At 51.0% G+C, this 13,225-nt stretch overlaps 1 protein-coding gene and 1 long non-coding RNA gene across 20 annotated transcripts in view; one reads left to right on the forward strand and one right to left on the reverse strand.

The window, feature by feature from the left end:
• Positions 1-3,388: 3,388 nt before the first annotated feature.
• Positions 3,389-13,225, reverse strand: part of ATG13 (autophagy related 13) — a 46,630-nt gene continuing 36,793 nt past the window's right edge. For 8 of the 19 annotated variants that reach the window (XM_067749174.1, XM_067749169.1, XM_067749173.1 and 5 more), the window contains 8 exons: positions 12,859-12,957; positions 11,995-12,105; positions 11,452-11,591; positions 9,582-9,696; positions 8,955-9,032; positions 8,671-8,787; positions 7,785-7,913; positions 3,389-3,689 (listed from right to left, as the gene is read on the reverse strand). In XM_067749174.1, coding sequence (XP_067605275.1) covers positions 3,408-3,689; positions 7,785-7,913; positions 8,671-8,787; positions 8,955-9,032; positions 9,582-9,696; positions 11,452-11,591; positions 11,995-12,105; positions 12,859-12,957 — 1,071 coding nt within the window. In that variant the 3' untranslated portion in view covers positions 3,389-3,407. Of the gene's footprint in view, positions 3,690-5,866; positions 5,964-7,784; positions 7,914-8,670; positions 8,788-8,954; positions 9,033-9,581; positions 9,697-11,451; positions 11,592-11,994; positions 12,106-12,858; positions 12,958-13,225 lie in introns of those variants that run through there. The other 11 variants (XM_067749176.1, XM_067749175.1, XM_067749181.1 and 8 more) reach the window with 11 other exon arrangements.
• Positions 3,687-5,425, forward strand: LOC137230237 (uncharacterized). Its single transcript, XR_010946046.1, has 2 exons — positions 3,687-3,870; positions 3,903-5,425. It is a non-coding gene; the product is annotated as an uncharacterized lncRNA (long non-coding RNA).

Raw genomic sequence — 13,225 nt, forward strand, 5'->3', positions numbered from 1 at the left:
GCCCACTCCACCCCCCATGCCTTGCCTCCCCTCCCTTCCTACTTGGACAGATCCTTAGGCACGTCTGTTGTGGAGTCACACCGGTCCCTGCTCTGGCCAGGGGTGACTCAGTGCCTCAGGATCTGGGGTGGCTCCTTCCTCCAGTTTTGGACTCCTGGAGGGGCTGGGTAGAGATTTTGCTAATTAGATTGGCCCCTGCCAGGTAAGTTCTAGCAACCTCCCCTTGGACTCTGATGATGATGGATATCCCTCTTTCCAGCTGTCCCTTCCTGGTGAACCACCTTCCTGCAGCCCTGGCCAGAGCCTGTACTGTGGCGGTCCTCACTGACCAGTCCTGCCTCATCTGCGAGCCGGGTGTGGCCTGGGCCTGACCTCACTGGGCTCTTTTCCCAGGACACTAGCATGTCAGGAGTCCCAAGGCCTGGTGTGGCTGCTATCAGTCCCTGTGTCTCCAGGCCAGGCCCAGGCTTCTGATTTCTGCCTGCCTTCCTTTGTATCAGGTGTTGCTCAGAGCCCCATTTACTGGGGAGCCTCGTGGGTCTATTTGGTCTCTCCCCTATCCACCCCCAACTGGTCTTTACCTGGGGGTGGGGGGACTTGTACAGTGAATCAAGTATTCACATTCACAATGACTTCCTTGGCACCAATCATGTATTTCACCTTTGCACTTTTTATACTTCAATAAAAATGGAGATGGAAAACTGCCCATCTGGCTGATAAGGAAGTGGGCGTGGAGGCTCATAACTGGATGGGAGGTGTGGTATGGCTGCGGAAGAAGAGCAGATAGGGGCTTCAGGAAGTCCCCTCCCCAGTCAATCTGACCCCTTCCTCATCCTGCTTACTTGTGAGCCGGTATGAAGCCAGCTTTCTGACCATATTCCAGGCTTAGAAGTGTGAACAGTCCCCTTCCTTTTTGCACCTATACATTCCAACTGGCCACCAAGTGCTATATCCTAAAACCAGGACCTCTCTCCCCCAAACAGAGCAGACTGTGGTGGACCACAGCACAAGCTTTAGAGTGAGACCAGGGTTTGAATCCTAGTTCCATCACTCACAACCAGCTCTAACTGGTAATTGTCATGTAACTGGTCCCACGTCCGAGACTGTTGCTTCATTTCTCTGAAGATCAGACACACAGTCATCCCTATGTGTGGGGGACTGGTTCCAGCCACCCGACCCCGTGACACCAAAATCCAAGGATGCTCAAGTCCCTTCTATCAAGTGGTGTAGTATCTGCAATATAACCTACACACATCCTCTCTTTACATCATTTCTAGATTACTTATAATACCTAATACAATGTAAATGCCATGTAAATAGTTGCCAGCATGCAGCAAATTCAAGTTTTGCTTTTTGGAACTTCCTGGAATTTTTTTTTCCAAATATTTTTCTATCCAAGGTTGGGGGAACTCTCGGGTGTGGAACCCACAGATGCGAGGGCCGACCGTAACGTATACACTACATAACAGAATGAGTGCCCAGTGGGAACCAGAATGATGGTCATTTCACAGAGGAATGAAGTGATAGTCCCAACCTTGTACAGCCGCCAGGGTTGGAACCCTCATCTCCCAGCCATTCCGGCCCTCCCCACCCCGCCCCTCAGCCTGAGAGCCTTGGCTGTTTCCACCTGCCACCTAGTCACGTGGAGGCTATGAAAGATCCAACTTTCCTCTTTCGAGCAGTTTTGCTTTGCTTTAAAGGTTAATGTGGTAAAATTTACGTTACATGTATTTCACTACAATTGAAAAACTAAAATGGTTTGTCACAGGGAGGGCAGGCCAGAATTCCACTTGGCACACTGGTCAAGTTCCAGCTGTCTGCTGCTTGCCTGCTGACTGCAATTAGGAGGCTATGATGGCCTCAGGCAGGCCTGTTCTTTTTTTCTCCTCATTGCTTGTTGGGGCTGGGGAAGCCAGGCCAGAGCTGCAGGATCATGACAATGGTTATAAACACGGGCACTGAGCTCCAGGAAGCCAGTCCGCCTGCACAACTGTGACCTTCGTCCAGGTAGCTCAAACAGAAGGCACTGGCAGCCTGTCTCCCTGGCTCTGCTCAGCTCTAAGCTGGGTGACTATTTAGAACAGAAGGGCAGTGACCCAAAGAAATGACAAGACAGGGGAACAGGAGACGGAGAGCTGTTTACTTGGGTTGGGCTCCTGGCAGGGCCTCTGCCGAGTGACTCAAAAGCCAGTTTACCCCTGCCTTGGCAACAGTGGGTCTCTGGGGGCAGAGTGTAGTGACATGGCTTAAAGGGGTAGGATACCATCAGATGAGGGGCAATTGAACACTTTGCTTTTGGGGGACCCCCACCTGAAGGTGAGGACTCCGACAGTCTTTCCACCATTTCTGACCCAGGAGTTGGATGCGTGGTCAGGTATCATGGTCAGCGTCACATGCAGTTCACTAACAAGCAAGGGCTCCCAGGGCCCAAAGTGGCAGCAGTGGGCGGGCCCATTCTTTTCAGCCCCAGGTTTGGGTTGAATCTAGAATTTCTAACTAGTCCTCTTCTGCCCTGGGGCGTGGCTTCTGGCCTGAAGGGTGTGGGAGGCAACCAAGACAGCACTTGCCTGGGTTTGTCAGTCTCCGGTCTCTAGAACCACCTCTTCCTCTGGGACACCAGCTCTACCTTCCACTCCCTCCCGCCACTGCAGGCGAAATAGGAGGAAGGAGCTGTTTGTCAGATCACGGCAGCTAAACAAACATGCATGGGACCTGGACTTCTGCTTACTTCACTCAGTCCCTTCCCTTCTGTCTGGTTTGCTCGGCCACAACCCCTCTCACCAGATCAGCAAATATCCCAGCAGTCTGGGGAGTCCCCCGCCCCCTGCTTGGCCTCTGCTGGAAACATGGCAGGGACCTGTCACTTGTCTTTCCCTCTGAGCCAAAGGCTGTTGCCCAGGGTGAGTGGTGAGCTGTGCTGGGTAGGAAGGATAGAGAGCTGAAGATAACGGCCTACCAGTTCTGAGGATTTTACTATGGGCGTACCTCACATGCACGTCTACTTCATACATGTTATCTCACTGAATACTCTCACACAACCCTTGAAATGGAAACATTACAGCCAAGGAAAATGAGGCTCTAAGAGGTTTCCTGGGACTTCCCTGGTGGTCCAGTGGTTAAGACTCCGTGCTCCCAATGCAGGGGGCCTGGGTTTGATCCCTGGTCAGTGAACTAAGATCCCATGTGCTGCACAGTGCCGCCAGGAAAAAAAAAAAAATTCCCGACCAGCCCAAGGCCCCAGGACTCCAAACAGCCTGAATGGCTCTGAAACCTTGCTGTGCCTCACACGGCACCGCCCTTCCCTCCACGGAGCCTGTCGGTGACCCGGGGCTGCCCAGTGGTGGGAGGAAGTGGGCTAGGTTTTTCGACAGCTTGCAGGACAGGAGGCTATGAAGTACAGAAAAAGTTTATTGGAAATCCCTTGAATACATTTTAAAGTATAGCTCAATATTTCCAAATAAAGTAGGCTGGAGGAGCGGGAGGGGCTCTCCCACCTGGAGACACGACTGGTCCCAGCCCTGTCCCGGGGGTGCTGTGTGGGTCCGTCGAGGGCTCATACCTTTCATTGTACAGAGCTGAGGGACAAGGGCCGGCCTTGACAGTTGCTCTGCTCCTCCCAGGCTCAGCTCAAAGTCAGGGCTCAGCCTCCCTGGCCTCTCACTGATGGGGTCCTGAAGAGAGGCTGCTGCCTGCAGAGGCCAACAATTAGGAGTCAAAGAGGCAAATGGCTAACAGGCCTTTCCATGCTTGGCCTTGGAAGAGGGCAGCGGCTGACATATTGGGATGAGGTGGGGGAGTGGGGGGCAATCAGTAACTTACCAGGGCCTTCGCCCGCCTCAGTGCTGGGGCCTGGGGGGTAAGCCTGGATTGGTTTAGCAGGCCACAGGTGTGCTCTGGCCCAGAGACAGGATGGCCAGCTGGATGCCACTACTGGAAACACTTTTTTATTTATTTATTTATTTTTGGCTGCGTTGGGTCTTCGTTGTTGTGCGCGGGCCTTCTCTAGTTGCAGCGAGCGGGGGCTACTCTTCATTGTGGTGCACGGGCTTCTCATTGTGGTGGCTTCTCTTGTTGCAGAGCACGGACCCTAGGTGCACGGGCTTCAGTAGTTGTGGCTCGCGGGCCCTTGAGCACAGGCTCAGTAGTTGTGGCGCACAGGCTTAGCTGCTCTGCAGCATGTGGGATCTTCCTGGACCAGGGCTCGAACCCGTGTCCCCTGCATTGGCAGGCGGATTCTTAACCACTGCGCCACCAGGGAAGCCCTGGAAACACTGGAGAATGTGTGCACAGGGGCAGGGCTCAGCCCAACTGAGGCAGCATCAGAGCTGACCCCAGCCCTGAGATCAGCCTTGTAGGTGAAAACAATGCCACGTGCACTTGCTAACAAGCAATTGAGGGTCACCTGCTCTGCTGCAGAACAGCTGCTGCCAATGAATACCCGAGGTGGGCCAGAGAAGCGGGGCTGGGCCTATCAGTTAGGCGGGAAGGAACAGATGGTCAGTGGGTGAGGCTGGGCCCTTGAGTTAACTCAAGTAACAACACCTGAATGCCCAGCTTTGGTTTCTCAACAAGGAACCGATCCAACTAATAAACCTCAGGGCAGTGTACAGACCCTGGGGTTAAAGAAACGTGGTGGCTAGGCCTAGCAGGAAAAGGCCCATTACCCAGCCCTGAGAATCAGGAACAAATGCCCCAGGAGGAGGGGCCTCTCTGGCCTTCCCCGGGGCCACAGCGCCCCTCGGGCACTACACGTGCCACAACTCTGGGGAGTCATCACATTTCGCACCCAAGACTTCCTGGGCTGCCAGAACAGAGTCAGTCTCTCTGGGGAAGCTGGGAGATTCAAAGTTCTCACCAGGAATATGTACATGTCCAAGGCAGAGTGTGATGTCAGTTCAAATGCAGCAATTCTGGGAGGTTCTGCTGCCCTCAGCCAGCCCTATTCTTGGATCCCACCATATACACATGGGAAGGGAAATCCTCAGGGCAGCAACCTAAATCCAAGGAACCTCTACAGGAGGAGGCGCTGCCCCAGGAAGAGGCCCTCCAACCTTCCCCAAGTGAAAACGTCTAACCTCAAACATGTTTCCTCTACAAAATATCTGATTTCTCTGAAAGTAATAAATATTTACTGGGTTCTATAACCAAGGAGCAATGACAGGGGAAGGGAGAGGAAAGAGAAGAACCTTTGCTGTGACTCCAATGACAGAATCCTAGAGAGGGAGGCTTCTGTTTCCATGTAGCTGAGCACAGGCAGCCGCCAGGGCTGCTTGGATGGGCTGGCACAGCCTTCAAGGGTGGGAATGGCTGACTTTAGGGTTCTCATCACCTTGGGCAGGAAGCCTGCCATACTGCCAAAAATACAGGCACGGGGCAGAGAGAGGGAGAGAGAGAGGGGAAGAAGATACCAGAACTAACAGAGAAAGACCCTGAAGGAGAGCTTCCTTCCTTCCTCCTCCTAGCACTGTCTCCTTCCTCTTTCTGCCTCCACACCAGTCTCTGGGCCACCAGCTGGAATGTCGAATGGTGGATGGCAACGGCAGGCACACGAGGGGCCAGCTGCTGGGCAAACCCAGGGCAGGGGGCCGGTAGGAGCAGCGGGATGACAGCCTTTGTGAAGCAGCTGCTGAGGGCGGTATAAGCAGAGGGCCCTGCAGAGGGAGGTCAGAGGGTGAGTCCTCTCAAATGCTATCACTGGCCTTCACTGCTGCCGTGAGTCTCCAGGAGTGCAAGAGCAGGGACTTCCGGGTCCCCATGGGGGAACCAGCCTCCCCTCCACCTGGCTTGAAGCGGGACAAGGGATGGGAGCAGCTGACGAGTGGGAGGCTCTCTGTCTCCTGGGACCACAAAAAGGGGATGCTGCTGGTACTCGAGGACACCAACTTCTACTGCAGGGTTTCTACAAAGGCATCAAATTCTCGGACATTCTTCTCGTGCACAGCCAGCTTCTCTGGTAGTGAGTCCTGTACCGGGAGGGGAGAGAAAAGCTGCTTATTCAGGTAGGGCCTTGAAGCCAGCTGTCACCCTGGGCTGAAGGGAGCACGGCAAAGAGTCCGGCTCAGCAGTGCTGGGTTGGAGAGCAAAGTGCGGAGCAACTGAGCAGGCACTGGCCAGTGGGCCTTTGCCCAGCAGGGGTTAGTGGGGGCTGGGGAGGTGGACAGAACAGCCTAGGGAATCTAAGCCGGCCACACACATAATGAGATGGAAAAGGACCATGCCAACAACGGGATGACACAGAGAAATTCAACGTGAAGTATCTTTGGCACAGATGAGACTGACATTAGAATAACACAGTAGGTTTAGAGCCCTACAAATTCAGAACGTGTACAAATGATTTTTCACGGCCTGCGCTGGGCAGGCATCAGAATCCCCTGGGGGCACATGAACAAGGCAGTCCCAGCCATACTCCCAAGAGATTCTGACCCGGCAGGTCTACAGTGAGGCCTAGGAATCTGCATCTTTACATCAGCTGAGAAGGGGATGGGTTAGATGGGGTTGAGAGAGAACAATGAAAACAAAAAAACAGAACCATGAGGAGTCAAGTTTAACTGCCCTCAGGTATCAACCATTAATTAAAATTTGGTCCTGATCAGGTGGTCTGTCTCCACTGCTGAATTTGCATTTGAAGAGTTCAGCCATCACAGAAGACTTCCTGACAGGCACGAGATACTTGGTGCCACAGGACTTACAAGGCAGCCCAGACAGGCCAGGTGCCCGGGCGGGTTTGGGAGGCTGGGGCAACCAGCCAGCACTGGCTGCAGCCTCACGTTGAGCCTTTGGACTCCGGTTCCTTCCAGGCAAACTTCAAATGAGAGGCCAGGGAGCCAATGGTTAAAAGCCTAAAATCAGAAGCCAGACTCTTAGGGGTCAAAGCTTGTTTTGCCAGCTCAGTGTAACCACCAGCAAGTTATCTGCTCCCAGTGTCGTTTTTCTCATCTGTATACCGGGATGATAAGAAAACCTACCTCTTAGGGTCATTGAAGATTCATGTAAAGCACTTAAAAAATGCTTGGCACCTAGAAAGCTTCAATAAATGTTAATAATAATGACATTATTGCTGTATTATTATTACTGAGCATGCTTTCCTGATTAAAGCAAATCAAGGGCAGCTAAACCTAGATTCCTATTCCTAGAGCCATTCCTCTGATTTCGACACATGAGGTGATATACCCACCTCAAGCAGAGGGACCCTGACATCTTGTGGCATGGGGCACCCTGAGTTTGCGGCTGTGCAGGGCACTCCTCTGCCCTTCAGAGACAGGAAATAGGAAACACCCTAAGCGGAGATGTGGTCATTACAGTCAATATCAGGACATCTGGCTGAACACGAGAACCAGGGAATGAGCTCTCCGAGGAAAGGGCAAGAACACCAATGCTGGGGACCTTCTGTTTCTTCTGCCCTGTACCATTGTCATCTGCCTGGCAACCTTAACAGCAGAAGGCAAGAGCTGTTGGAGCAGCCTGGCTTAGTGGCGTCAGCAAGCAGAAGACATCAGGCACCAACAACAGGCGTGTGTGAGAAATGCCGTGACAAGAGTGCCGAGAAAAGGAGGAAATGAGCGCAAGCAAATCTGAGATAATGACCGCCAGGCACAATGCAAATCTCAAGTGTGATTCCAGGAAGGTAATGGTCTAAAAGTCTCCGTCCTGTTACAGGGAAGATGGGAGGTGTGGGCGTGGAGGAGTAACAGGAAGAAATTTCCAGGCCTGTGGAGCAGGAATGACCATCGAAGGAGGAAAGGAGGCCAGAGGATGAGGTGGGGTGCGGGAAGGGGTTTCCATACCAAGTCCTCAGCCATGGACTGTGCCCCGATATCTATGGAGAGGCTGCTCAGCTGAGGGGGGTTCTGAAATTCACGATAGAAGGTCCCCAAGTCCATCGGAAGAATGTCGTCTTTAGAAAAAGCTGGTTTCTTAAAAAACAAGACAGACTCAAGTTTAGCTTGCCTTGGACCACAGAGGAAAATCAGAGGGGGTAAGCTATCAACAACCCTCTTTCCTTCCAGTAATTAGCAAAGAAAAGGCTCCTCCAGGCTTATCTTAGAGAAATCTTTACACCTTTCTCTTCTGGGCAGCTGAATTAAGCCTGGTGATGACATCCCTCTCCCCTGGTTAGGTTTTTGTCCCCTTCCTTCACACTCCTCTCCTTGGAAAAGGGCTATCCAGGGACTTCCCTGGTAGTCCAGTGGTTAAGAATCTGCCTTCCAATGCAGGGGATGCGGGTTTGATCTCCGGTCGGGGAACTAAGATCCCATATGCCACGGGGCAGCTAAGCCCACGCCACAACTAGAGAGAAGCCCGCGTGCTGCAACGAAACATCCCGCGTGCCACAACTAAGACCCGATGCGGCCAAAAATTAAAACATTTAAAAAAAGGGCTGGGGGCTATCCATTCATGAATAGGACCTATGCAGTTACCACTGGAAAATCCCATTTCAAGTTGAATTTCAATCAAAGACATGGCACAAAATGCCTTACTGCGATGGGCCTCCAAATGCCTCCCCAAGCAGGGTGTAAGGGCAGGTTCCCCACATAAGATGCACAGCCAGCACCCATTCCCTCTGCCTATACCGACCCATCTGATCCCTGAAGTCCTATTCAAGTGCAACGGATGCTTCCAGGTTTATTGCCCCCGAAGCAGCAAAGGTCAAGGAAGATGACGGCAACTTACGAAGTCGATCATGACAAAGTCGTCCTGGGTATTGCCACTGCTGCCCCCACTGGAGCCATCAGAGTGCAGGCTGCCCTGAAGAGGAGATGTAGTCTCTGGGGAATCTGGAGGATTCACCTGTTTCAGAATAAGGCAGAGGTAGGGGCTGGTTCTGGGCACTGGCTGTAAACCAAAAGCCAAGGAGCACGGCTAATGGTCTGTGGAGGAATAGTGAATGACTCGCCCAGGAAGGACGACGACTACGGCACCATCTCACTGTAAACTTCAGTCAATGGTGGACTCACCATGGGATCCACATCCTCCAGTTCCAAATTCTTGGCAGCAAACATGGCAAAGGGTATGTCCAAACTGGTCAGGGTCACCTGAAGAGACATGGGAGAAAGTATTAGTGTCCCCCTTCCCCCAGTTTGCCTGCTTCCTCAGAGCCCACCAGAAGCCTGGGGGTCCAGCACGTTTGCACACCTCAGTTGACGATGCCATCCCTCAGGTTCCTGTCTTGTCGGAGACCTCTCCAACCTCCCGTGCCTCCCACTGCGTGCCCACAGCATCAACAGGGGTGAGGGCTCCCCAGGACCCTGGGAGTTCAGCTTTGGAAGCTGGACCCACAGTAATTCAGTGACAACTGCTTTTCACTGGCAGAGCTGAAGAGGAACTTCCTATTTCAAGTTAGGCTGAGGCAATGACACTTCAGTGTAACGTGTCTGTACCTAATGGCGTGGTCTCCTCTCCTATGTGATCACAGAACAATAGTTAACTTTTCTGGAGGGATGTCACAGGTTATTAACCCTCTTCACAAAAAATTCACACACACACACAATTTCGCATGCGATTTCAGTGGTTCCACAGATCCCAGGTAAGACCTCACTCTAAGGGCTCACACATTCTCAGAGTTGCAGGGACAGAAAAATCACCTGGTTGATGGGTTTGTTGACAAAAGCCCCCACTTTCCGGACAAAGATGGTCTCCAAGACATCATGGGGGGAGGCCCGTCCCTCACTGCTGTTTGACACAGTTTCAGTATCCTCACTGGAGGAGAAAGGTAATGTTGGTTCTCATTCTCAAACCATAGCAGAGCCTACTTGGTTCCCCATAAATCCACCAACTTGTGAGGCTGCAGCCTAGGGCAGGAGTTGCCCCCCACCAGCTCACACATGTGGGAAATGGCAATATGAGGTCTGGCAGCTGCCACTGTCACCCTCCCTTTTGAATTAAGAGCAGAGGACTGCATTTCCTGGAAAAGCTAAAAATTATGCATATGTTAATTGAAACTTGGTGTTACAACTGTGTAGAGCTTACATAAAATTTAATCTGTAATACCAATGCTAAGCATCAATCACAAGCGGCTCTCATAGCAGCTAATTTTAATATTAATCTAATTACAAAGCCAGCCTCAAGATTTCAGATTTTTCCTGTCCTGTTTTGTTTTGCTATCTAAAGCTCCACACCATGTTTCCTCCCTTCTCTCTGCCCCCAGGCATCCCTCTGTTCAGCAGATGTTCCAGTGACACGTTCAATTTGGCTGCTCCCACTCCCTCCCTCTAGACCGAGGCTGAGTCCTGGAAGATGGGGGACTCTGGGCAGCAGAAACAGGGGCCCATACTGTCGCTGCCAGACTAGTAGTCATAGCCCTTCAAGCAGCAGGGGATGGGAAAGCCTCAAAGCAGGGGCTCAAGATGGGGAACACTATGCAGTCCACGTGGCCTCTAGACTCCAGCCAGCAGGGAGGATCAGCATTTAAGAACCCCCTACACAGGGTCCTCTGTCTTAAGTTACTCCCAGTCATACCCCAGGAATCAAGGCTCAGAAAACGAGAGTGTAAAATGACCAAGAGGATCCTCCTTTGATTCTCTGACAGGAGGAGGGATAAGAGGATGGAAGTTTGGGGAGCCAGGAATGAAAGTAATTACTTTTCCTTCCCAAACAATCTCCTCCTCCTCCATCTCCACTGTGGGAATGGAAAAAAAAAACCCAGGAATTTCTATTATCTGAAAGTTCATTTAAGATGTGGTGGGGCAATCAACGTCATTATCTCTGAGGCCTTCCAGTTAAGGGAGGGAAGGGCAGGTAAAGACAGGCCCAGCTTCCCAATCCAAGGAGCTAGGCTTGTGTCTGGCCATTTTGTGAGCTAAGTGCTCTCTTAGGCAAATTGCTTAACCCTTCTGAGATCCTCTCGTCTTTTAAAAGGAGGTAACCGTGGTGATTTTTGCAGGGTGGGATTATGAGGACTTTTATCTCCACCTAATCAATGTCTTCAAATTTTGAATTTTACAGACTGTATCACTTCTGCAATCAGAAAAGATTTTTTTTCTTTTTTAATTTTAGTGAGGGAAAATAGTTGTTTCTAAAGGATCTCCATGAGGCATTAACATAGTAGAAAAAGAAGATCAATCCTAACTACCACCACAGACACACTGTGACTCCCGATGTCAGGGTTATGGTTAACGACGCCCTGTTCTGGTCTCAGAAAACACTGAGGATGCCAAGGGAATCAATCCTGGGGTAAGAGAGAAACATCTGAAAAACACCTTCACTGGATGAGGGTGAGAAGCACCAAGCCCGATGCTTGCTGTTAGCAGCAGTGCCCAGGGAGAGCTTCCTCACATATCAGCTGCAAAGTACGATTCTTATTGAGAATTTTAAGGATTCCACATTTTCCCCTCAAAGGCCAAGCCTGAGCCAATGCTGAAAGCTACTCTTTACTGATACCAAATAAGCACATGTATCAGGGAGGACAGGTCCCTGGCTGGTCCGAAGAGCAGCAGAGCCAAGATGTGAACTCACCTGCTGGAAGGTGTGGCAGCACAGTGGGCCCCATCAGAAGGGGTGTAGGTTGTCAGTCTCTCCTGGTCACCAGCCTGGGCACCGTGGGCAGGCTGGTTGGGAGCAAGGGGTACCCCACCTTCCTTCCCGGGAACCATTAGCTTTGGGGAAAAATGGAAAAATACAGCGAATCATGGCCGTGTCAGGTAGAAGGGGAAACTCACGGCCTAGCATGATGGTAGGCCTAGCATCTGCTTTCCAGCTTTTCCATCACCAATGCTGCCACCAAGTGGGCAGGAAAACTTGGAAATCTTTATCCTCTCTGGGGCTCAGTTAATGGAAGACATGCATGGAAATGACTACAGAGGGAAAGACAGGGAGAAAACACTTGGGAAACTCTTCTTTCCTTCTTTGAAGTCTAAAAGGTCCCCGCTCAGAATCATCTTAGTCCTCCAAAGCTACAGAAGAGCTTTGAACACTGGTGTCTCAAGAGGCCCTTCAAATGTGTCAGGACAGGGGAGGCAGCATAGGAACCCCTAGTGTCCTCCCCATCTTTAAAGATACCTGGTAAGGGTGTGTGGTGTTTAAGCCGGCAGCAAACACTGCTGGACAACCCAGGTCAGCTGATCCAACGCCCAGGGCAGCAGGCTGACAGGAAAGGCGAGAGCTTGAGAGCTAAGCAAGAGAAAAACAAAGAAGGGCAGAGGAAAGGAGGAGGAAAAAATAGGCAATCCTAGAGTATGACTAATGATCGAGATCGGCAGAGAGGTAAGGAATGGATCCCAGCCCACATCCTCATGGTGCGGGGGGCCTGATGTAAGGGTTAAAGACAGACCAGGCCATTACTCTGTAAATAAGAAAGCAGACTTGTTTGCAGTGGGATTGAGATTCCCAGCTCTGTGCCTTCCAGAAGCCTCAAATGAGTTCCCTGCGTCCCCTTTTCCCAGGGGCTCAGCTAACTGTTTCAGTTTCCACCCCAGTAGATCTGTAGAGCACAAGCCTGGGCAGAACTCGGAGCCAAAGTCATCGGTTTTTCCCAAGTCATTCTATTTTCTCCTTTGACCTTGAGGTCCCTTTGAAACAGAAGCAGTCTTCTCTAATCACACCCTCCATCACCACTGGGTTTGGGAGGGTTCCTATTTATACTGAAAAAGAAAGAAAACCATTCTTGGATGGTTTATTTGGAAAAAAAGATATAAGCAACTCCATGTATTTTTCACATCAATGGTAGGAGGAGGGGCAAATGACAAATCCTATTTTGGGCTGCTGTGCTATGGCTGTATACTGTTAAAAATCAATTACCATGCCTCAAAATAACCCATAGAAAACTTGGGGATATTTAAATAGCTATACCTTGTACTTTACAGTTTTTAAATAAAAAGATACCGTCTGATTATATATACCCCCTTCTTCCCAGTATGGACTCACTTGATGGGAAAAGGCCAGTCCTGCCATGGGGACCCTCAGAGTGTCCGTCACCACAGGAGTAGGGGTCTGAAAATGTGCCTTTGTGACAGTAAACACACACTGTGCACAGATACACACAGAGACAGGAGAAACAAGAGAAGAAAAAAGAAAAGGGACTTGAGAAAGAAGTGAAAAAACTCTGGAAAGGGCAGTTGCAATAGAGGCTGAAATGTACAATGAAGTCAGGAGGGAAGCAGGGAGAGAGCTGCATGACTGCCTTTGGAAAAGGACCGCTTGGAAGGATGTGAAGAAGAGATGTTTATCCCTGGTGCTCTCCCTGATGAGCAGGTGGAAAACAAAGCTGAGTTGAGCTGCTATGACTTGGCGA

This window comes from Pseudorca crassidens, chromosome 9 (assembly GCF_039906515.1).
Source record: "Pseudorca crassidens isolate mPseCra1 chromosome 9, mPseCra1.hap1, whole genome shotgun sequence".
NCBI classification, from domain to species: domain Eukaryota; kingdom Metazoa; phylum Chordata; class Mammalia; order Artiodactyla; family Delphinidae; genus Pseudorca; species Pseudorca crassidens.